This window comes from Petaurus breviceps, unplaced genomic scaffold, assembly GCF_028583685.1.
Source record: "Petaurus breviceps papuanus isolate PSGF00001 unplaced genomic scaffold, PetGlider_PUasm1.0 90977, whole genome shotgun sequence".
NCBI classification, from domain to species: domain Eukaryota; kingdom Metazoa; phylum Chordata; class Mammalia; order Diprotodontia; family Petauridae; genus Petaurus; species Petaurus breviceps.
The window spans coordinates 8,647,858-8,674,176 of NW_027187391.1; the positions used below are offsets into that span (position 1 = coordinate 8,647,858).

The window sequence follows — 26,319 nt, forward strand, 5'->3', positions numbered from 1 at the left end:
GATAGATTTACTATTAGACCTAATTAATGGCAATAACACATTTTTATATCACTTTAAGGTTTGCATAGCCCTTTACATACATTATATCATTTGGTTCTCATAATAATCCTATGAAGTAGGTCCTGTAAGTATTCTTATTCACATTTCATAGGGGAAAAAATTCAGGGATCGTGAGTTAAGCTGTTTGTCCATAAGCAATCAGCTTGTATGTGTAGGGTTTTGTCCTACATCTTCCTAACTACAAATCTGGTATTCTGTCCATTACTCTATTTTGCCTCTAAACATTTTTTTAAAAGTACAAGTGCCTGACTACTTCTGTATTAGAAAACTAAGTCCCCATTTTTTACAGCACTTCCTGTAGTATTATTTGGGAACCTTTCATTTGTATGTAACTTAATGTTGAATTAAAATCCTCTGTTCTATAGGGTGACAATGTGTTGATCAACACATATAGTGGTGTTCTAAAGATCTCTGATTTCGGCACATCAAAGAGGCTTGCTGGCATAAATCCATGTACTGAAACTTTCACCGGTATGTTGTGGTATTTTTTTTTTCAAATTAGGGTGCAGGTATTTGTAAGAAAAGATTGATGATAAGTATACTACAGCTTTCATAAATTGTGTCTGTGAACCCATATATATATTGCATTTGGCAGCTTCTAAAATGGATTTGCAAAATGACAATTTAAAAAGAATTTGCTACTTCTGTGGAAAGAAGCCCTCCAATAAATAAAATCAGGAGTTGGTATTATGAAAAGATCAATAAAATACATAAACCAAAAAACAAACACAAACTCTTTAGCCCTGCATCACCCCATTTTATTAGGAATAAAGAGCTTTTAAACAGAACTGAAATCCCTTTCAAGAGCCTGAAGCCTAGCTCTTCCCTGACCTTCATCATCTACCAATGCCCTGGAGGATTGGAAATCCTGAAGGACTGAGCTAAATTTTAAACTTTGATTATTTTAACAAAAGAAAAAAACAGAAGAAAACCAAACTGCCAGTATCAAAAATAAAAAGGGTAAATGCACTACCAATGAAGATGAAATGAAAATAATAATTAGAAGCTGTTTTGCTCAATTACATGCCAGTAAAATGGTTAAATATTTACAAAAATATCAATTGCCCAGATTAACAGAAGAGAAAATAGAATAATTATATAACCTATCTTAGAAAAAGGAATTGAACAAGCCATCAATGAGGGCCCTAAGGAAAAAGAAGCCCTCTCCTCATTCTCCGTTCCAATGACTTAGCCCTCTGCTCCTGAGGTCAAAACCTCTAGTCATCTTTGCCACTCATTTCTTTTTGGGAAATCTTTTGATCTCTCCATTCACCTATAACCACTTTTAAAGCAACCAAAAGGCTCTTTTCCTTCACCCTGCCCCTCTGCTAAGCTTCTTACTCATGCATTAATCACTTCCCATTTTTATTATTACAGTTGCCTTTTTCATAGTTTTGTTTACTCCCTGTGGCTCTCATTCTCTATCCCACCACACAAATAACTCTGTCTGCCTTTAATTCAAAAAGAGGAAATGACTCACAAATTCAAAAAGAGATAGGGGAGGAGGGTATTGGGCTGGGTACAGGAGGGCAGCTTTCCTGAGATGAGGCAATGCAGGGAAAGGAGCCATCTCTAACTTAGTCATAGAAGGTAGGAGGGAAGACAAAGCCTCCAAAAGCAAAACGAACAGGTAAGGAATTAAAAAAAAAAAAAAACAGGACAATCTGTGGTCTGTGATCAATTATGGTTGGGATTTGGAAACAGAAAAACACCCATGGGGTAATGGATTGTCTTTCATATTAAAAGTCAACTTAGCTAACGTAGGCTAACTCGCACTTACATGCAGAATTCAACATACATTTATTAGGAGCTAACTAACCATATAGCAGACAGTGCTAGGTACAAAGGCTATTAAGAATAAATTTGCCCTCAAGGAACTTATAGTCTCTATAAAGCACAATGGTCAGTCAATTGGTGGGGGTTTTTTTCTTTATGCACCTTTCAAACACTTTAATGTTTATGTACCAAAAAAGAAAAATATCTCATTTTTCAGATCATAGATGTTAACATATATTTACCTCAGTACTTGAGAAATAAACTATTTCATTGGTTCATACCAATGCACCACTTCTGTGGATGCAAATAGCAACTCCTCTTTGCCAAAGTAGGGTTCTTGTGAGTTCCTCTGACCAAAAAGAAAAAAAAGAAGGAAAATCAGCATGTGATGGGCATCTAGAATGAACTTTTCTTAATTTTGTTAAGTTGATCCTTAAAAAACAGGTATGCCGTTATTTCATCAGAACTGTATTCAAGTCCAGCAATTGAGACAAATGAGAACTTGTGTTCTTCTGCGAAGGGTTTTGAGACCCCTTGAGTTACTTTCCATGCTAATGTTAGGACTTCAGTGACATGTGTACAGCGATACAACTTTATACTAACCTCATGATATGAATTTAGATAGATTAATAAAAAATTCATAACCTTCCTGATGGTTAGTTACATGGTTGAAATTTCCTTCTAGTTACACTTACAATGCAGTAAAAAAAAAATCACTTTCACTGGACAAACATAACAAAAATCCATTAATAAAATGTAAACAAAATAGTTGGGTTTTTTAATTCCTTAAAAGTAAACTTTTAAAATTTAACCCAGTCATCCAGGACTTGCAATCCTCCAGGGTCTTAGTGGATGATGAAGGTCAGGAAAAAGACATGCTTCTGTATCTTGAAAGGGATTTCAGTTGTTTTAAAGGCACTTTGTTCCTAATAAAATGTAGTGATGCAGGCAGGGCTAAAGAGTTTCTGAGTGGTTTTTTAAAATGACATTCTCCCAGCTTTTATAAACAAAAGAAAAACACTAACAAATTCTTCTTCCCTGTATTAGTGTATTCTATTAGAATATATATATATATACATATATATATACACACATATATGTATGGAGATTATATATGAAGTGAGGAACATAAATAAAAACCTGAAAGTAATATTAAATATCATAATTAACATTTATGTTATATAACAATATTAATATAATACAATATATAATATTATTTTAATTGATGTTACTATAATATAGAAAATATTGGGCAGCTAGGTGGCACAGTGGATAGAGTGCCAGGCCTGGAATCAGGAAGATTCTTCTTTGTGAGTTAAAATCCAGCCTTAGACTAGCTGTGTGATCCTGAACAAGTCTCTTAACCTTCTTTGCCTCAGTCCCTCATCTGTAAAATGAGCTAGAGAAGAAAGTGGCAAACCACTCCAGTACATTTGTCAAGAAAACCCCAATTGCAGTCACAGAGTCAGAAATGACTGAAAAATGACCCAACAACAAAAATAATATTACTTTCAGGTTTTTATTCATACTCATACACACTCCTCCAAATTGGAGTATTCTTTTATCCCAGGGTGGGGGGAGGGGGAAAATTTCATTCATAACATGCGTCTGTTCAATTACAACAATTTAAGATTTTAAAAGTTTGCGATTTTTTCCTTCTTTATCTCTATACATTCATACCTTGGCATCAAACATTTGAAATCTTGCCAACACTCATAAAACTTGTGGAACAAAACCCCACCGTGAACACACTTCTTACCAGCAAATCTGGGACCATGATTTTTAAAAATGTATCAGAATGCCTAAAAAGAGAGATTCCATTACCAAGGTGTAACACAGATAACCTGCTAGATACAGAAGGCTGCCAAGGAGAATAACTTAATACAATCAGCTTGATGGGGGAAAGTGAGCAGAAATTGAATTCACAAAAATTAGAGCTTTATAAATATTAGGTACCTAATAAATCATAGGATTTAGAGCTACAAGCAATCTTTGTCCTACCCCTTCTTATTATAGAAGAGAACCTAGTTCCCAGAAGGAGAGCAGACTAATCCAACATCAAAGGAGTAGGAAGTAACAGAGGTAGGTGAGATTCAAACCCAGGTTTCTGAATCCAGATCCAGCATTTACCAATGGAACAATGGTTGTTTTGAATGAATGACAAGAAGCAAAAGGATGGTCTGAAAAATCTAGAAAAAAAAAAAGCATAGCTTAAAATGGACCAAAGTTTATATATAGCATTGTCAAAGTTAGAGAGAAACTCACTGTACCAGACTGGCAGTAACATTCAGTACCCCAGAAAAGAATATAATGGTACAAACATAAATTTTTAGGCTCTACCAAAGCCTAAATGAAATATCTGGTAACATCCAACTCTCTTTGCTCAGTTTTTCCATGTTCTCCAAGAAAAACTCTGATAACTAATTCTATTCCCCAGTATAAATGGAATGATTTTTTGGCAGTCTTAAATGAGTACGTTGGCATCTGGTTTCTAAATTGGTCTCTTGTGGGTACAGTTGACATGAATCTTGTTTCCTAGAGTCTGATCAATCACTCTTGAGTAAATGTGAATGTCTAAAAATGTAAAGATGAGGTCTTTGTTGGTAATGACACAAAGGTCTAACATGCCATCAGGCTTTTCCTTTTCTCTCCCTGCTAAATTCAACAGGAAATGGCAGTCCATTTTAGTTATCATAAAATGACTAAGAGAGGAGGATGGTGGAATATTATGAACAGAACCATATCAAAAGAGAGCAAGAAGTCATAGACAGAAAAAGATTTATTGGAAGTTGCATGAGGGGCCCAGTTAAGTGAGATCATTCTAACCGCTTTGTATATATTTATTTGCCTGTTGTAGGTCAAAGACTGTCTTTTGCCTCTTTGTGTGTAGACATCTTACACTCAGTATGTCCAAAACTGAACTCGTTAACTTTTAGAAAAAATTCTTCCCCTTTTCATAACTTCCTATTACTATCTAGGGTACCACTGTTCTCCTAGTCATCCAGGTTTGAAACCTATGTATCATCTGTGACTCTCTACTCTCTCTCTCACCCTCCTCCCATATTCAATCTATTGCCAAGTCCCATCAATTTTCTTCATAGCATGTCTTTCTTACTCTTCCTTCCCTCCTCTGACATTGTCACCACCCTGGGTCAGGACCTCATCTCTTCATTCCTGAACTATTACTAGTAAGATGGTTGTCTTTCATTCTTGAAAAAGACCAAAATGACATCACCATGTTGGAGTCAGGGTACAGTGTGTCTGACTGTGGCTTATCAGATCAATACAAGCTAGGAAGGCTCTACCACAGGTTGGGCACAAATAGTCCACAGGAACATTTGGAATGGAAATGTCTCTAAATTTGTACATCTCCCGTTTCTTTTGAGCTACTACAATTCTGCTTTTCTCATAATTGATGCAGGAGTGCCAAGCTGGGCGGTCCACCTCCAGGATCAAATATAAAATCTGATGTTCAAAACCTTCACGGTTTATTCCCCACGTCCCATCTTTCCAGTGCTCATATCCCTTACTCCCTACCCCGACCTCCATGTATTATGCAATCCAGTGACACTAGCCTCCTTGCTGTTCCTCAAACAAGACACTCCATCCCTTGCCATTTTCACTGGCCATCCCCCAAGCCTAAGGCGCTCTCCTTCTTTATTTCTTCCTCCTGACTTTCCTAACTTCTTTCAAGTCCCTTTCCCAATCCCCCTTATTCCAGAATGTGCTCTTCTCTTCAGCATCTCTGTTTCATTCTGTCTGTATCTTGTGTGTACATTTTTACATATTGTTTGCCCCTTTGGACTGGGCGCTCCTTGAAAGCAAAAACTGTTTTTACTTTTCATTGTATCTCTAGTGCTTAGCCCAGTAACTGGCACCTAATAGGTACTGAATAAATGTTTACTGACTAACAAATTCTATAATTGCTCAACATTAATACAGTTTAAATCCAGCTCATTCATTCTGTCTGGGTCCGTAGAAAATGAAAGGGAGAGAGTGAGCATCAACCTTTGGTCCCTTGTAGCACCATCTGGTTGAATATAGGGACCTAGATAATTCATCAGGGCTGTCACTTGGGTTCTTTTCTTTAGTTAGAAATGAAGGAAAAGTCTAATTTTGCTTGTCTCCTATTACATTTATGTGAATCTTTGGGGAAAGTCAGGACCCTCATGTGGGTCAAAGATCATGCAAGTTCTTTCCTTAGTTTTTTGCTCATTTAAATTGAGAAAATATAAGTCCATTGCTTGAGTATTGATTGATTAAGTGATAGTCCCCTAAAAATGGGTTTTGGAGGATAAGATTGCAAGTTGACATTTGTTGTAGTAATTGAGCTTTGATTATTGTAGGAAGCTGATAGTTTTATTAGTAATTAATTCATGGGTCTTAAAGGTGTAAACTTAGAGAAATTCCTTTAATATCTTGGAGATGTTTTGTTTTGTCTTTTTACACTAATGGGTAATGGTTCAACATGATTCATAAAAAAAATTGATGATAGGTGTTCAGATTGTGAAAAGTCCTTCACCTTGGTCAAGAAACAGAAAATATTGAAATAGCTTGTGTAGCAACAAGTTCAGAATTTGAAATTGAGGATGGCATCTTAGAAGTCTTTGCCCATCATAGATTATCTGAGTAAAGCATGGAGCATGACTCTTACAGAAAGAGGAAAGAAACAAAAGTCCTATTCTTTATTGTGCTTCTGACAAATTACTAGACTTTGGGGAAAATCACTTAACATGTTGGTGTCCCACTTGGCACTGTCTGGAAAATGGGAGAGCATGTCATTGTCAGCAGATAATGTTGATCACCCATCTTTATTCCCTTGATAAATAGATTTTTTTAAAAAGAAATAGTACTATTGTAAGTCCCTTTTTCTCCACTGCAGGAAGGTAGAAACTAGCAAAAGTGAAAACTAACACTCAAAGCACATTTTACAAATTATTTTGCCATTGTAGAAATAAATTCATTAGAAATCAGTAGAAAATGTATTTGAACTATTTCCAGGTACTCTTCAGTATATGGCACCAGAAATAATAGATAAAGGACCAAGAGGATATGGAAAAGCAGCAGACATATGGTCTTTGGGCTGCACAATCATTGAAATGGCCACAGGAAAACCACCATTTTATGAATTGGGAGAACCTCAAGCAGCTATGTTCAAGGTCAGATTTTTCTTTGATGCCTTATTTCATGTAATGTCCTCTTTAAACTGTCATATGCATAAAAATTGATGGTCAGATATTATAGGTATATGCATATATGTGCATTGTCAGAAATTTTGCAGGTTTTGGAATTATATGTTTTAAGATCTCATTGGATGAGGTAATATTGAAACCTTAGTTTAACAACATATTAATACACATTTGGAGAAGGATATAGTTATAGGTCACTCACTAGTGTGTATGGTATGAGAGTTAGTGTTAGTATGGATAAATCAAATCTACAGAAAATTTTAAAAAGGAGCTCATTTAAATTATGATTTCATTTGCCAAATTTACTAGAACTATTACCATGGTTGCTGCCAAATAATTAAGTGGAGCCATTGAGATTTCTTCTGCTCCCTCTACTATGCCTTTTATTCTGTTAGAGAATCTAATAACCATTATAGTCAGTAATCATAAGTAACATATATGTTTAATTTTAAAATTTGCAAAGTTCACATGCGTCATAATATCTACTTGGGAGGTGTAATCTTTCTAATTCACAGCTTACTGTGTCATCTTGGAAAGATGAGCTTTGGAGGGATTAGTTACCTTGACCAGGTCACGCTAATTAGCATTAGACCCAGGATTCAAATCCAGGTGACTTAATTCCCAATTCACCACCTTTCCCACTCTACCTATAAAATTATCTGGATAATCAGACTGTTCAGTTAAAGTTAAAGTGAGCTGCATTTTCTCTTGGTCTGAATTAAAATCTGGAGAGAGCATTTTGATAATTCAGTCCATATCATGGAGAAAACATGTGTTCCATTTTTGTCTGAGACCTAGCAAACAGATTGCATATGTGTGTGTGTGCGTGTGTGTAATACAAGTCTTAAAACTGATTCCTTCTGCTGTTATCAATACATGTATCCTTAAACAAGACACTGAAGCATTCCAGAGATAGTGTGATTTTTTTAGATAGTGTACTACTCTTAGATTCAGGAGAGTTAACTCTATTTTTGGAGTTGGAAGACTTGAATTTGAGTCCTATCTCCACAGCTTACTGTGTCTGTCACATTGAAAGATGGCTTAAATGCTGTGAACATAAGTGATTTTATTTTATTACCTGCCTCATGGGGTTTTTGTAAAAAAAAAAATACATTATAAAATCTGAAAGCTATATATAAGTTTTGTCTATTATTATAATATCTTAAGTTTTCTTGATTCTCAAATGGAATTAAATATATATATACCCTTAACATCCGTTTTAGCAATGCAATTTGAATAATAGATTGATACAAGGGAAGTGAGTTGATCTCTCTGGGGAACAGGGATAACCTGTAAAGTACCCTTGAAAACTAAGCCTAAAGAACTTAATTAAGAGGCAACTAGGTGTCGAAGTGAATAGAGCACTGGCCCTCGAGTCAGGAGGACCTGAGTTCAAATCCAGATTCAGACACTTAACACTTACTAGCTGCGTGACTTTGAGCAAGTCACTTTTTGCCCTGCCTTCCTCCTACCCCCCCAAAAAACCAAACAAACAAAAAAAAAGAACTCAGCCTACAAAAATATTTCAGTAGCCATTCCTTTGGGAAATTTTTAGGTATAAAATAAATAAAACCAGTATTTTCTCCTATTTGTCTGGCTTAAATCATCATTCATCTTGACCAATAGTCACAAGGCAGAGTTTTTTTAAGTATTATTATTATTGTATAATTATATATTCTAATATGCTATATTAGAATATAATTATCTATAACTATAATATAATACAAGAAACCTCAATTCCTGTTCCCTTATCCCTACTTCTACATCCTGCCTGACATAGAAGGCCCAAGTAGTAACTCTTTTGGGACATAAAGCAAGAGCTCATCGTTCAAGTTGTGGTTTGCCCTTCATTCTCAAAGAGGACCATGACATCAGGAAGGTGATGCTATGACTTGCAAGTGAATTGGATTTAAGTGAGGGAGGGCTGTGCAAAACAGTGGACCCACAAAATTTCCTTCATCCCTCCTCACCATGAAAGAAGAAACCTGATTAGCCCAGTTTTAATAAACACCACCACCCCTACTTTGATCTTTGGAAATTGCTATGCTAAGGGAGGAACTCTTCCTGTGTTCTTCAGCCTGCCAAATAAAATGAATGGGAGGAAAATTCCAGAGCCATAAAGTTCCACCATGTCTTCTATACTATTCTTCTTCAAAGGTGGATTTGGGTAGGGGTAGGGGGGACAGGACAGGTACATGGCAGCAGGTGGTCATACCTGTGATTTCATCAGTATGGGACAAGTCCTAGGGTAGAAACTTTCTTTATTGTTATAGATCTACAATTCTTCTGTAGTCTTAAGAACATTATCAGGGACACTGAGTAATTAAATGACATATCCATGGTCATATATACACTATATGAGTCAGAAGCAGGACTTGAACCCAGGGTTTCTCATCTCCATGGCTTGATCTACCATGTCAGTAATTCTTAACTTTTTTGGTACCATGGTGATAGTCTGATGAAGCCTATAGACCCCTTCTCACAATAATGTTTTTAAATACATAAGATAAATACATGAAATTACAAAGGAAAATAATTATATTTAAATAAGTATGTAATTTTTTCCCATCCAAGTACATGGGTCCCAGGTTTTTTAACTAAAACCATGTATTGTTATTCTGTCTCACAGAAATGGAGGTTTTGATTATTTAACATCCTATTCCACTAGGAAATTTATCCCATTTGGGAAAATTTTCATGTGTATTTTTCCATATCTCATATGACATGTGGAAAGAAAAATATGGCATGTAGTTAATGGGGCATAGTCTGATCTAATGGTGACTTTTAGTAATCTTTGGATTTTTCCAACCTTAGAGAGTAGTATATCTTGTGGAAATTTATATTTATATTCATAGACAGTGGAAGCTAGAAAAGATCTTCGAGACGCTTTAGTAAAATACTTCCATTCACCTCCTCCCTTTAACTTTTATTTATTCCTTCCAGTTATTTCCCAATATATACCACATCTGACCTCCTCACCATTGAATCCCTCTTCTTAATAGAGGACAACTTAGGCAAGACCCAACCAACAAAACCTCCATGTCTGACAGTATATGCATCATTCCATACTCATTGTCTACCATTCATTAACCAAGAGGATCTAAATACTTTCTCCTCTTTTTTCTGGGACCATGATTAGTCATTTCAACTCATTTGAATTTATCAGTGTTTTAGTGTTTTTATTTAAGTTATTGTAGCCCCATTACCCACATTTTGTAGATGAAAAAACAGAAAGAAACAATAATTTATGCAAATCAAGTTAATAGTAGAACTAAGATTGGAATCCAGTTTTTCAGCCTAACACATCATTATTTGTCCAGATAACACCATTCCCTGTGATAGCTAATGTACCAATATACATACATATATATACACACATACACATGCATATATATGTATATGTCTGCATTATGATGTGTATATGTGTATGCACACACATGCATACATGTATTGTGTTACATATAATGCATATAAATATACTTGTATATTATGTATGAATATGCATATATAAATCTTTATATATATATTATATGAAACCTTTATTGCAGTCTTTATATATATACACAGATATACACGTAGATGCATGCATCTTTATATACATATATACACACACATATATGTATACACATACATATATACCTACATACACACACGCCTCTTTGTTGCAATAGCTCTACTTTGGAAAGGTTAAGAAGCATTCCTTTCTCTTCATAAATTACTTATTCTTTATACACTATGCCATTAACTAATTATAATGATAGGTAATGAAGGAGTTAGCCAATATTTCATTTTAATGTCTCCTGCTGTTGAAAGCAAGATTTGTTGACAATTTTTGTTACATTGTATTTTATAAACTCTGTGCTGTATTTGGTTCTCCTAATCCCAGCATCCCACTTTATCAGTGAGTGGAGAACACGTAATTCATTTTTAACTCAAATAGGACTACTTTAGACATAGTGTATCCTGAATCAAAAGTATGAAAATATCAATAATTTAAAAAAAACAAAACTTCTCATAGGAGAAGTAATATGAAAATTTCAAATTAGCATAAAATAAAGCCATATTTCTCTTTTAAAATATTTTTTAAATTAAATTAAATCAATTTTAAATAAAATATCAATTCTGGGGGCGGTTAGGTGGCGCAGTGAGTAAAGTACCGGTGCCAGAGTCAGGAGGACCCGAGTTCGGTTCTGGCCTCAGACACTTAATACCCCCACACACAAAAAAAAACTAGCCATGTAACCTTGGGCAAGTTACTTAACCCCAACTGCCCTCCAAAAAGCAAAAATAAAATAAAATAAAATATCAGTTCTTAATATAAACAGATTCTTCTATTTTAACTGTTTCATTTGTGAGAGTCTTGCTGAAATCTAGGGATGTTCACAATAAATTATGGTGGACAGAACATTGACTTATGACTGAAATTTCTGAGTCTATTACCAGCTTCACTAAGTGTTCTGTGAATCTTTGTTCAAGTAAAAGCAGGGTGTTCTTTATTTAGGGGATTTGATGAATAAGATATATGCATAGGAGGTATGAAGACAGCATCCCACTTAGGGGTAAAGTTTATGGTTTTATTTTCTGTTTCTTTTAGGTAGGGATGTTCAAGATACACCCAGAGATCCCTGAGTCTATGTCAGCAGAGGCCAAGGCTTTCATATTGCACTGTTTTGAACCAGATCCTGACAAAAGGGCCTGTGCTAACGATTTACTTCTTGATGAATTCTTAAAAGTTTCCAGCAAAAAGAAGAAGACACAGCCTAAACTTTCAGGTATGTACCTACATTGAAATAGGAGTGAGTCGGCAGGCACTGTGCTACACACCTGTAATTCCAGATACCTAGGAGACTATGATGGATTGCTTGAGATGAGGAGTTCCTAGCTATAATAGGCAAAGCTAATTGCGGTACTGCACTGTTTGGTGTAAACATGGTGAGGTTGCCTAAGGAGGGATGAATGAAAACAGGTCAAAGTTCCTTTTCTGATCAGATTGGGACTAAGGCTGTGATCTTTAAAAAAAATAAAGGAAAAAAGAAATAGAGGTGAGTCAAAGTCACCAAGTCCCAGCTGAATAAAGTGTCAGATTATAAATTTAAGTGGCAGAGTGGATAGAGTGGGGGACCTGGAGTCAGGAAGACTCATCTTCCTGAGTTCAAACCTATCTTCAGACACTTACCAGCTGTGTGACCCTGGGCAAGTCACTTAACCCTGTTTGCCTCACTTTCCTCATCTGTCAAATGAGTTGGAGAAGGAAATGGCAAATTAGTATTTTTGCCAAGAAAACCTCAAATAGTTTCACGAAGAATCAGACATGACTAAAATGTGAACAACAACAAATTATAAATGAATAACTTTCACCCATCCCCTAATATCACTTGGAATTAGGGATGATCATTATCTAAGAAGTCAGAGAGCCTGTTTTTTAACATCAAAATATTGTAGTGTCGTAGCATGGTGTTTGAAGTCTAATTATAAACTTCAGAAATAACAGGACTATGTCATTAATAATCCATTGCTGTAAGTTCTGTTGAAATATATAAGATTCAATGCTTTGTTGTTGTAGCTGGTACTCAGACTACACTAAATAAAGCTTTAAAATATTCTTGTGGCTGTTGATGACTGTAAATGGCATGTCTCTATACGCTTCAGTTGTGAGAAAATACCTGCCACTCCTTCAAGAACATCTCAGACGCAGGGTGGCTAGGTGGTGCAGTGAATAGAGCACTGGCCCTGGAATCAGGAGGACCTGGGTTCAAATGTGACCTCAGACACTTGACACACTTACTAGCCATGTGACTTTTGGCAAGTCACATCCCCAATTGCCCTCAAAAAAGAAAAAAAAGAACATCTCAGACTACTGAATAAAAAAAGATGAAAAATAGGTTTTCAGTTATACAAATTTTTTTTTCTTTTTGGAAGGGGGAAGGCAGGGCAATTGAGGTTAAGTGACTTGCCCAAGGTCACACGGCTAGTAAGTGTTAAGAGTCTGAGGATGGATTTGAATTCAGGTCCTCCTGATTCCAGGGCAGGTGCTCTATTCACTGCACCACCTAGCTGCCCCTCAAAAAAAATTTTTTTTAAAACAATACAATGAAGTAATATTTCTTTAAAGCACTTTTCTTGGGAAACTCTCTCCTTTCCCCTTCCCCTAGAAGGATATGGCCAGCCTCTTCATGGAGGCAACATGGTACCTTGGAAAGAGCATTGGCCTTGGAGTCAGACAACAAAGGTTCATGTTTCCCCTTTGACACTTTAATAAATCAGTCATTCATTCAACAAACTCTTATTGAGCACAGACACAAAAATGAAACAATCCCTACTCCCGAGGAACTTACATTCTAAAGGAGGAGATAACAAGTACACATATAAGCATATAACCCCCAAATATGAGGAGAGTAAAGACAAAGTCGTTATTAAATACGAGGTCATTTGGGAAGGAGAGCACCAGCAGTTAGGGGATCAATCTTGAAGGAAGAGTATGATTCTAGGAGGAGGAAAGGAGGGAGTATGTTCCAGGGTATGGCAGGGATGGCCACTGCAAAGAAGGGAAATGAAGTATTTTGTGTAAGAAACCAAGAAGGCCAGTTTGGCAGGATCACTGAATGTGGGAAGGGGAATACAGAGGCTGAAAAGATAGTTTGGAACCAAGTTGTGGAAGACTTTAAAAGTTAAGCAGAGAAATTTACATTTTATCCTAGAAGTACTAGGGAGCCAGTAGAGTTTATTGAGTTGAGGAGTAATATGGTCAGATCTGCACTTAAGGAAAATCTCTTTGGCAGATATGTAGAGGGTAGGCCAGCGTAAGAAGAGACTTTAGGCAGGAAGATCAATTTGGATGCTACTGCAATAATCTGTATAAGAGGTGATATTTTCTTGAACTAAGGAGATGATTCATAAGTAGAAAAAAGGGGTAGGAGATACTTTGGAGGTAAAAGGACAAGATGGCAACTGACAGGATATGTGGAGTGAGCAGAAAATAAGGAGTTAAGGATATAACCAGGATTACAAACCTGGGAGACTGGAAGAATTGTGGTGCCTTCGACTGAAATAGGGAAGTTTGGAGGAGGAATGGATTTTAGGGAAAAGAGAATGAATTCTGTTTTGGACATTGAGTTTGAGATGTGTTGGGGCTATCCATTTTGAAATGTCCAGCATGCAATTGTTGTTGGGGGACTGAGGATCAGAGGAGAGACAGGAATTGGAAATAGAGATCTGAGAGTCATCTTTAGAGAGATGATAAAGCTAAGGGGAGCTTAGAAGGTTTCTGGAAGTATGTAGGGTCCATTCCATACAGAACTATGGGAAATCCCCAAAGTTAGGGGATGCAATATTGATGATGAGATATCAAAGGAGATTGAAAAGAACAGTCAGGAATATAGGAAAATTATGAGAGAGTGGTGTCATGAAACCCAAGAGAGAAAAGAGTATCCAGAAAGAGTCTGCTCATCAGTGTCAGATATGGCATACAAGTTGAGAAGGATCTGGTGATTGTTAGTAACTTTGGAAAGGACATTTTCAGTTGAGTAAAGAGAACCAAAGTCAGATTGCAAAAAGTTGAGTGAATGAGAAGAGAGTGAAGGCAGCCAATTTTTTTTTCTTTAGTAATTTGACTGAGAACGGGAGAGAAAGATGTAGGACAATAGCTTGATGGGATGGTAGGGTCAAGTAAAGATTTTTTTTAAGGATAGGAGAAACTTGGGCTTGTTTAAAGGTGGCAGAGAATGAACCAGTAGATAAGATGAGGTTGACAATTAAGGGGATAAAAGATGATTGAAGTTGCAAACAGCTAGAGAAGACAAGGGATTGGGATCAAGGACATGTAGAGGGATTGACCTTGGCAAGGAGAAGGGCCACCTCACTGTCAAAGACTAAAAGAAGGGAGGAGAGAGTGGGAAATGAGGTCAAGAACTGTTGAAAGGAATAAGTTCAGGCCCAATTTTCTCATAAACTGAAGTGAAGTGCTTAGCTGAGAGGAGGGAAGGAAAGGCAAGTGGTAAGAGCCTTAAGGAAAGAAGAGATATGGAAAAGCTTCTGTGTGGAGTGAGGTGTGAAATTAATGAAAAAGGGAAAAAAGAATTGCCTTGTTGCTGTGAGTTGAGTTCAGTTGAATGTCCAGTTGAGGTAGGATGAAAAATTCCTAGTGTACTGAGTCATCATGGTTTTAGAACTTTCTCTGACTCTTTTGAGGAGTATGTGAATAGGAGTGAAACATTAAGATGATGGAAATATGCCAGGGTGGAAGTTTAGCAAGAGATGAACAGTGATAGGACAACGGGGCTAGGGATTTGTGAGTAGAGGATAGTTGTATGCTATCTGTACGCTATAGAGTGTAGTTGAATTGGCTGACTGTAAGATCGAGTTTGGAAAGGAAGGCAAGAGCAGGGATAATGGTCTGGAAAAAGGACTGAAGGGTAAAGGGATTGAAGGCTCTCAGCAAGGGAGAATGAGTTTAGGAGAGATGATGCAAAAGACGTTGTTTTCAGATAGAGAAATGTCATATTAAGAAAGTGGAAGCATTGTGGGCCATGGTGAGATCCAAGGCATGGTTGTGTGTGACTGAGGGGGAATGAAATCGTAAGCCATGATATTTAAAGCTGAGGAATAGGGAGTTGATGGGAACATCACGATTGAAGTTGTTCCCTAGAACTGGGGGAGAGAGGACGGTGATAAGATAGGTGCAATCCCTCTCTTAATGGTGTTGGGGCCCCTAGATTGGGTAGATTTTTCATAGAGGGAACTTCAAAGGAGCAAATGTTGCTGAATATCGGTTGGTAGTTATGGGAGAGGAGAAAAGTGACTATGGGTAGCAAGTAGTATTCTGAATCCTTTGGCATGACCAGTTAGGTGGGTGGAGGAGAGAAGGGAATAAGCATAAAGTTAGTGATTGAGAGAATGGTTAGGGATGCAGGGAGGGCCCGGGAGAGCCAGGTCTCAGTGAAGACTAGTAGATGGAAGGAGTGCTACCTTTGTAAATTGAGGCATGTTTCTCATCAGTAAAATGATCAAATTGGATTGGATGGCCACAGAGGTCCATTGCAGTTCTAGATCTATGATCCTATGATGAATAAATGAATTAAAAAGCATTTATTAAGTGCTTACTATGTTCCATGCACTGTAACCTAATAGATGCAAATACAAAAGAAAGGCTGTCCCTGCCATCAGGGAGCTTATACTCTTATAGAGGAAAACAATACATATAGGGGAGGAGTGGCTACCAAGGGACATTTTGGTTTGGAAAATCATAGAGATGATGAGTAGAGCCGTGCAGAGTGGACTGACATACCTTTCCAGTGGTACTGGCAGTATTGATTTGATTATAGTTCTAGAACTGGAAAAGGTAATTGGGGTGGGGGCAGAGGAGTGGGGTAGGGAGAGGAACATGAATCTTTTCTTCCAGACACATAGGCATGAATCATACGGGCCTTTGAGGCAGGACACAAAAATCTGGTTCATTCTCCTTCAGTTTTTTTTTTCCTGAGATGACTTTTTTTTAATTGCTAACAATAACATTAAAAACTCATTTCAGGTAAGATGTATATGTGATATATACACATATGTATATAAGCATGGATATATACATGTATGTATACACATACACATTTTTCATGAAATGAGTTCTGAAAATATATACATTTATAGTTTTTAAATGAGTTCTCGATATATTATATATTTTATTTATTTTTATATATTTTATATGATATATATAATGTCTAAAAATTAGGATACATTATATATATTACCTGGAAAATATATAATATATAATAAGATGTTATGCTAAAATATGTAATAGTTAATCTGAAATATATACATTGTTTCATACACCTATACATACATATGCTATCATTTCTTGTCCATATATTAAAAAGCTATCTTTTGAGAGGAATCTATTCTTCACCTGCTGCTTTGATTTTTGGTTAGTTCCTAAGAATGAGAACACACACTAACTCTGCATGTATTTCCTTCTACAGCTCTTTCAGCTGGATCAAATGGTGAGTTCAATTTTTTTTAACCTCTACCTATTTTATAAAGCTATTTTTTAAAATATTCACTCCTCAGGGGAGCAAAGTCTGGTGTGTTACATGCTCAACTCTTGCTTCCTTCATCAGTTAGCTTAAATAATTTTATTCTGTGTTATGTACCAGTGCTGGCCAAAAGAGCAGTAAACCAAATTACATACCCTGTTTAATTTTTCTGCCTTAACTAGACTCAATTGCTATTTCCTGGTGGTGAGCCAGTGATCATATTCTTTGAAATTTTGGCTTTGAATATAGTCAGATATCTCACTATCACCTATGTATTAACTAATCACTTAGTTGATTTTCTGAGGCCAATTTTCAGTCTAAAAATTTTATGCTATCACCTTGGACTGCAGACTCCAACTGCCAGTTGGTAGGAGCTCAGAGAGTACAAATGAGTTTTCAGCATTAGCCTAAGGAAATCATTATGAGGAAGGCAAATATGCTCCAAAGTGATAGGGCAAAGCCAGAGGAGAACAATTTTTAAATTATCCATGCCCCAGATTACCCCATGTTTGTTCCTCTCCACTGCATTATTATATTACAATGTGGATAAATAGGGGAAACTGACTTTTTATGGGGTCTAATATATCCTTCCTCTTATTTCTGAGAGTTGGAATTATTTAATAATATATTATTTATTACATATATAGCATATATTATATAAACATGATATAATATATAATGTAATATATTTAATAATAAGAGGAATTATCCTCTTATTCCTGAAGGTTGGAATGAGAGTCAGAAGACTTAGGTACGAATCCCATCTCTACCATTAACTATCTATCTGTGTAGCATTGGCATATCACTTTTACTCAGTTTCCTCATTTGTAAAGTGACAATTGGACTAAATGTTCTCTGAGACTTCTGTATAAATCTAAAAATCTATTACCTAAGAGTAATTGTTGAAAAAAAAATTCTTAGTCATTTCTAGAAAAATAATCAATCTGCTGTTCTTATTATTTTTATAGATTTTAGGAATGAGCAGAGGCAGCACATCTGGGCTAAATAGTCTATACTTTATTTGATACGTAAGCACTGTGTGTAAAACATAATACAATCAGCAGAGAGCAGGAGCAGTTGTTCATTGCTTAAAGGATCCTTTATTGTTATCACAGGAGTTAGAATAGGGATGGACCATAGAGATTATCCAGTCTAACTTCATTTTCTTAATAAGAAATCAAGACCCAGAGAGATGTTACTTGCCTGAGATCATGTTAGAAGATGAAAGATGGGGCGGCTAAGGGGCACAGTGAATAGAATACGGGCCCTGGAATAAGGAGGACCTGAGTTCAAATTCAACCTCAGACACTTACTAGCCGTGTGACCTTGGGCAAGTCACTTAACCCCAATTGCCCTGCCTTCCCCCCTCCAAAAAGCAAAAAAAAAAAAAAGGGAAGAACAAGTCATCTGGATCCCAACCCAGTGTTTTATCCACCATATGAAACTACCTCATTCTCCATTGAGACTCATGCTAGTGATGGTCCATCCCAATACCAAGAAAACTCAAGTGTCTTAGAGGATTCTAAGTAGAAGTAGAGTTGGTGTTCCTATAGTCTTTGCATTTAGCTAACAAACTCAGCTGACAAACATTTATTCAGCATTTGCTATGTGCCAGCTAGGTGGTTCAGTGGTTAGAGCAATGGGCTTGGAATCAGGAAGACCTGAGTTTAAATTCTACTTCAGACACTTACTGGTCGTGTAATTCCAGGCAAGCAGTCACTTACTGTTTGCCTCAGTTTCCTCAAACTAAAAAGTGGAGATTATAATTGTTATAATTGTTACTGCTTTTCAGTCATTTCAATCATGTCTGATTCTTCATGACCCCGTTTGGGGTTTGCTTGGTAAAGATACCAGAGTGGTTTACCATTTCCTTCTCCAGATCATTTGACAGATGAGGAAATGGGGGCAAACAGGGTTAAGTGATTTGCCCATGGTCATACAGCTAATAGGTGTCTTAGGCCAGATTTGAACTCAGGAAGATGAGTCTCCCTGACTCCAAAGCTGGGGCTCTATCCACTGTGTCACCTAACTGCCCTGGGTAATAATAGCACCTACCTTTTAGAATTATTTTGAAGATGGAATGAGATAACATTTGTAAAGAGCTTAGCGCAATGCCTAGTATGTAGTAGATACTATGTAAATGCTAGCTAATATTATTATCATCTGTGTTTAGCAATTCAAATACAAATAGAAGCAGAAAGACAGCCCCTGTCCTCAGAGAGCTTACATTCTAATGAGGGAAGTCAAAACATAAAAAAGAGCTGAAAAGCAATGGAAGAAAGAAGGTACCTGGAGGAAAGGAGCTTGGAGGGGTAGGGGGGAGCTGTAGAGAAAATATTATAAAGATGAATCAGCAGTGAAGCCTAGAAAGGGATGAAGCATGGTATACTGAATGGGCCAGTGAGTCGGATTTGAAAGCCTGAGTCTTCCAGCCTACCATTTATTTGTAGTATGACCACGAACAAATTATTCATCCATTTTTAAGTTTCTTCCTTTTTTCATCTATACAGCAGGCTAATAGCTACTTAAACTCCTTCACAGAGTTCCTATATGATCAGTCAATCAGTAAACATTTATTAAGCACCTACTATGTGCTGGTCTTTGTGCTCAGCACTGGGAATACAAAAAAAGCCAAAATATAGTTCCCGCCCTTGAGCTCACAGCTATACAGTGCTATATAATTGTGAGCTATTTTCTTTTGGAGTGGACTTGGAATTTCATCCATGTAGAAGCTAGGTGGAGCAGTAGATAGAGTGCCAGGCCTGGAGTCAGGAAGACTCATCTGCATGAGTTCAAATCTGGCTGTGTGACCCTGGCAAGTCACTTAAACCTGCTTGCCTCAGTTTTCTCATCTGTAAAATGAGCTGGAGTAGGAAATGGCAAATCACTCCATTATCTTTTACAAGAAAACCCCAAATGGGGTCATGAAGAATCAGACGTGACTGAAAAATGACTGAACACATAAAGTCAGCAAATGCTGATAAAATTTTGGTGAATACTAGACCAGTGATTTTCAAACTAAATGAAAATCATTCAATGTTTAAATTAGAGTGTAACTTATAACTGCTGGTGAGTCTAACAGGATGAGAAGTTGAGGTTCTTAATCTTAAAAAGAACCTTCCTATTGTCAATATTTCATAGATTTGTTGCCTTCCATAAGTGATAATTAAAAAAAAAATTGACCATGCTTTTCCCCTTTCTCCTTAATGAACAGAATATCTTAGAAGCATATCCTTGCCAGTCCCTGTGCTAGTGGAAGACACAAGCAGTAGCAGCGAATATGGGTCTGTTTCACCTGACACAGACTTAAAAGTGGATCCCTTCTCCTTCAAGACAAGAGCCAAATCCTGTGGAGAAAAAGATGGAAAAGGAATACGGACGCTCTTTTTGGGGTAAAGAACTGGCTTGGTTTGAGTGGATAGGGCGGGGGAAGCGGAGAGAAAGAGGGTGAGTAGCAGGAGGGGAAGAAGTAGGAGGGAGGGATGAGGACGGAGAAAGAAAAGATGAAAGCAGGAAGGAGGGATAGAGAGATTGAGAGAGAAAAAAGGGACGAAGGCAAGAAGGAGGAATAAAGAGATTGAGAGAGAAAGAAGGGATGAAGGTGGGAAGGAGAGAGAGATTGAGAGAAAGAAGGTTGGAGGGCAGGAGGGAGGGATGGAATGAAAGAAAAGGAAGGAAAGGGAGTCAAGAAGAAGATAGAGAGTTAGGGTGAGAGAATAAATTTGTAAATTTGTTTTAAAAATGAAATAATGATTTTAGTGCACATATTTTGTATAGTATTCCAGATGAGAATTTTGAAGACCACAGTGCTCCCCCTTCCCCTGAAGAAAAGGATTCTGGATTCTTTATGCTGAGAAAAGACAGTGAACGAAGAGCCACTCTGCACAGGATATTAACGGAAGACCAGGATGAAGTTGCGAGAAACCTAATGGAATCATTGGCTCAGGTAAAAATCACTTTTGGACACAATTTTGAAATGTTAAATAGCTGATTCAGATGGTTGGGCAAGTAATTGTACTATGATAAATAAAAACAGGATCACAAGATCATTAATTCGGAGTTGAGACCTTAGAGGCCACTAGGTCCCATCCTGTTACTTTACAGATGAGAAAGCAGAGAGACAGCAGTAAGGTGACTTTCCCAGGGTCACACAGCTAGGAAGTGTCTAAGACAGGATTTGAACCAAATTAAAAGGCTGCTGTGAGGAGTCAGACCTTGGGGAACAACCAGTGAAGAAAGGGCAGAAATGGGGAGATTGAAGGTTATGTTTCCTCCTCTATAAAATGGAGATCATAATAGTAACTAATATCATAGTAACTGCTTTACAGGGTTGTTTTGAGAAACAGATGAGATAATATGTGTAAAGGGCTTTGCTAAAACTTAAATTTGGGGGGGGAGGCAGTTAGGTGGTACAGTGAATAGAGCATTGGCCCTAGAGTCAGGAGGACTTGAGTTCAAATTTGGCCTCTGATACTTCTTAGTTGTTTGACCCTGGATAAATCACTTAACCCAGATTGCCTCAAAAAAAATGGTAAAGATGAAAGATTTTAAGATCATAGATTTAGAACTTTAGGGAACATCAGGGACCATCTAGTCTAATTTCCTCACTTTGCAGACAAAGGAGTAAGGCTGAAAGGTGCCAAGTGACTTGCCCAGGGTTTTGAAGCTGGACTTGAACTCAGATCTTCCTGATTCCAGGTCTAGTACCATGTTGCCTTACACATGAGCCCAGTAGAAATCTGTGCTTTTGTTCTGTAAGTTTGAGAGCGAGTCATAGAATTTTAAAAATATTTTTCCCTAGAAACTGTTGCTCTTGGCAGCCAGTTCTCAAGGCCAGCCCATAAAAGCTAATTTAAACCTCTAACATCCTAACTTAGGGCATCTGTCCTAGGCCCTCTTCACTTTTTACTCTGACCTCCATCTCTTGGTAATCTCATCATAGGCTTGTCTGTCATCTCTGTGCAGATGATTCCCAGATCTCTATTTGTCATTCTTGTTCACTTGTTTCAGATGTGTCCAACTCTTTATGAGCCCATTTGGGGTTTTCTTGGCAGAGGTACTGGAAGGGTTTGCTGTTTCTTCTTCAATTCATTTGACAGATGAAAAAACTGAGGCTAACATGGTTAAGTGACTTGCCCAGGGTCACACAGCTAGTAAGTGTCTGAGGTCACATTTGAACTCAGGTCTTCCTGATTCCAGGCCTGGCCCCTAATCCATTGTGCCACCTAGCTGCCCCTAGATCTATATACCCAACCCTATTTTCTCTCTTGAGCTACTATCACCAATTTTCAGCTGCCTTTTGGGCATATAACCATATCCCAGAGACATCTCTAATTCCTTGCCCATAGCCATCCATCTTCTGTTTCCAATTGTTTTCACTGGCATCCTATGTCTGACATTCTCTTCTTTCTCATTTCCATATCCTGAATTCCCTGGCTCACTTCAAGTCTCAGCTAATAACCTGCCTTTTACAAAAAGCCAAAACTCTTTCCAGGCCTCCTAAATCTTAGTGCCTTTCCTCTGAAATTATTTCTAGTTTCTCCTGGAAATATATTATTTGTACGTGGTTGTTTGCATGTTGTCTCCCCCATTAGACTAAGAATTCCTTTAGGAAAGGGATAGTTTTTTGCCATTTTTTTGTATCTTCAGTGCTTAGCACAATACCCGATGCATAGTAAACACTTAATAAAATGTTAGCTGACTTGACTCTTCCTCCGATCTATTCTCATAGATTCTTCTAGATTTCTGTCCTTAAAGCAAGGAAGAAAAAATACACCCTCGTGAGCCTTTCTAGGAACTTTTAGTCTGAGTAACAATGGCGAATGAGAAGGTCAGAAATAAAATTTCGAGAAATACTTAAAAGTCTCACCCTGAAATTTGTTCTGTGTTTTTATTGGACTAGAAGTAGAAGTAGGCCCCATTCAGTTCAATTCAACCTGCATTTTTTTTTAGTGTGGTGTGTCAGGCGCTTTGCAGGCTTCTGGGGCTATAAAGATAAAAGCCTATCATTTCCTGTCCTCCAAGAATTTACATCCTGTTGGCCATGCATACAGATAAAAAAGTATAAAATATATTCATAATAATATCGAGAGAAGAGAGCTGGTAACTTGGGTGGAGGGAGGATGGATGTCATCTTCCTTGGGCTCCTCCTTGCTCTAGAATTCATCTTTCTTCTTGATGGTCCAGGTCAATCCAATATAACCTTTTTTAATCCTAGGACTAGGGCTACTAACTCCCAGTTCCTTCCATAAAGAAATTCTTCCCCCTTTGGCTCTTTTCCTCCTTCGTTCAATACACAGGTACAGTCAAAAGAAAATATCACTCAGGTATTAATGGAAGTTTTGCGGACACACAGACAATGGAGTTAATGTTCACCCACATTGCAGAAAAAACATGGCCTCTGTTAGCCTTCCTTTGGAAAGAAGGAAGACTGTTTTGCATATGTCACCAGAGGAACTGAGAAAGAAGAGTGAGAGGTATAGGATAGAGCTGCTGAGAATGGTGGATTGGAAGGATGGAACCCGACATAGGCAATATGGTTTTTAGGGATGGAGGAGCCGTAGTAGAGATTCATCTTTCCCCAACTTTCTCCTCAGTTTTGATTTGGTGTATGGGTTGGGTTTGGGGTTTGGGTTGGGTTTTTTTTTTTTTGGTCATTTCTCCATTTTTCTTCATCAACCCTGCCCTCTGCTGGGTGTGAAGTCACATAAGCAATGGAGACCAAGTTTGGGTGGGGAGGCTGGAGAGGAAGTGGATAAACAAATGATGTTTGTGGCAGCAAGAGGAAAGATGAAAGAAATAGGTGAGGGAAGGAAGGGTGTTTCCTCTAGTTGCCTTTCTGGGGTCTATGGCAGCTCTTTCTGTGCAAGAGATATACATGAATTATTCACTTTCTATCTGGATGTTTTGGATGGCCCAAAGGTCTTGGTGCAATTTTAAGCTTTGATAGCTTAAGCTTTATCATTTGAGAGACACTGAAATTCTAAGCTATCATAGCATAAAATTGCACCAAGACCTTTGGGACATCCTGTATTAATAATCACAGTGTACTTTTCTAATTCAGAAGGTGTATTTACTTGCCAAATTTTCTTCAAAGATATGGAGTTTGAATTTTGAATACTGGCTTGGTATGAGAGGCATAGGGGAGAAAATGCTGGCCATGGAATCAGGAAGATCTGGGTTCACATTGTACCTTATGCCCTTACTAGTTGTGTGAATCCTGGGCAAGTCATTGAATCTCTCTGAGTCTCATTCTCCTAATCTATGAAATGAAGGACTCAGTGTCTTCCAAGTTCTCAATCTGTGATCCTACAAATCAAGTGTTGTTATAATTGAACTTTTAGAAATAACATAATAGGGGCGGCTAGGTGGCTCAGTGAATAGAGCACTGGCCCTGAAGTCAGGAGGACCTGCGTTCAAATATGGCCTCAGACACTTGACACACTTACTAGCCATGTGACTTTGGGCAAGTTACTTAACCCCAATTGCCCTCCAAAAAGCAAAACAAAAAAACAAACAAGAATTACAATATAGCTAGCTTTTCTTTGAATTCAGTTGCTGGGGGTTTTTTTTCTTACAATGCATGGCACACAGTAGGTCCTCAATAAATTCTCTGTTGATGGTTATCTTTTTTCTGTCCCTACTCCACAGAGCAATGTGGCTTCTAGTCCCAAAATGCCACTGATGTGGAATAGCCTGATACAAGAATGTTGAATTTGCCTATTAAATGCCAACTAATGATTCTGTGAAATATTATTGACAGTGAATCAGGCTCTCTCCTTAATAGATTTATTCTCTGGTATAAGTCAGGCCTCTCTTCAAGACACTTTAAGGAATATCCAGGGAGACACATTAATTGGGCCAATATTTCGTAAGCCAGATAAATAGGAGCTAAAATGATACCATATAGAGAAAAACTAAAGCACTAAATGTTCCTTCTTAGGACATTGGTACAGGGACAAGAAAGCAACATGTTTTTCTGTTATAAAAACAAAGCTAAAGCCAAAAAAGTTTGCTATCTAAACTTTTTTCACAAACAGGCAGATTGTTCAGGAAGATTAGATGTCTGAATAACTAGCATGTTTTCTCCTTGACTCCATTTTTTTGCATTGTTATGATTTTGTTTATTTTTCTACCCCAATTGCAGTTCAGTTTTAATTCAGAAAAAAATAACTATTTGTAGTCTATAAATGGGGCAAAAGAAGGGAGAAGAGAACAAGTATTTTAATGATGGCTACAAGTATTCTTCTGGGCAGCTAGGTGGTACAGTGATAGAGTGCTGGGCCTGGAGTTGGGAAGACTCTTCTTCCTGAGTTCAAATCTGACATCAGACACTTAGTTTAACTGTGTGACCCTGGGCAAGTCAGTTAACCCTGGTTGCCTCAGTTTCCTCATCTGTCAAATGAACTGGAGAAGGAAATGGCAAACCTCTCCAGTATCCCTAGCAAGAAAACCCCACGGGGAGGCTAGGTGGCACAGTGAATAGAGCACCAGCCCTGGTCAGGAGGACCTGAGTTCAAATCTAACTTCAGACACTTAACACAAAACTAGCCATGTGACCTTGGGCAAGTCACTTAACCCCAAGTGCCCTGCCTTCCCCCCTCAAAAATAAAACCCCAAATGAGGTCACAGAGTCAGACATGACCGAAAGGAATGAAAAAGCATTCTTTGAGAAAAGCTTTGCATGTAAAATATAAGCATGTAATGCAGGTACCCTAAACATTTTAAAGGAAAAAAAGGATAGTCGGACATATCTCTGTAGACCTTCATAAGGCACAACTCTAAAATCTAGTTTGGGAATTCATCTAAATGGTTAATAACTTGTAGATTTATTATAATGAATTTGCACTTTTGGAAAGAAATGAGAAGAGATATTCATAGTCTCTGATACCCACAAATCAGAATATTTTCTTCCCCCTCAGATGTTCCTAGGACATTCTATCTAGCTTTTATCTTTTTCCTGCCTCATTCTCTGCCTTATAATATACTTATCTGTGCATATGTCATTCAAGCCCAGTAGCTCAGTGGATAGAGTTCTGGGTCTTGGTCTGGAGTCAAGAAGACCTGAATCCAAATTCTGTCTCAAATATTAACTGGGTGACCCTGGGCAAGTCACTTAAGCTTTGTTGGCCTCATTTTCCTCAACTGTAAAAATGGGAACAATAATAATAGCATCTGCCTCACAGGGTTGTTGTGAGGATCAAATGAAGTAACAGTTGTAAAGGGTTTCACATAAGTGCCTGATACATAGTAGGTGCTTAATAAATGCTTCT

General features: G+C 37.5%; 1 protein-coding gene across 1 annotated transcript in view; it reads left to right on the top strand.

Moving 5' to 3' along the window:
* MAP3K5 (mitogen-activated protein kinase kinase kinase 5) overlaps positions 1–26,319 on the top strand; it is a 292,350-nt gene that overhangs the window by 233,042 nt on the left and 32,989 nt on the right. Inside the window, exons 18-23 of the mRNA XM_069077285.1 lie at positions 426–531; positions 6,838–6,995; positions 11,620–11,797; positions 16,994–17,014; positions 20,262–20,439; positions 20,825–20,993. Of these exons, the coding sequence (XP_068933386.1) occupies positions 426–531; positions 6,838–6,995; positions 11,620–11,797; positions 16,994–17,014; positions 20,262–20,439; positions 20,825–20,993 (810 nt within the window). The remainder of the gene's footprint in view (positions 1–425; positions 532–6,837; positions 6,996–11,619; positions 11,798–16,993; positions 17,015–20,261; positions 20,440–20,824; positions 20,994–26,319) is intronic.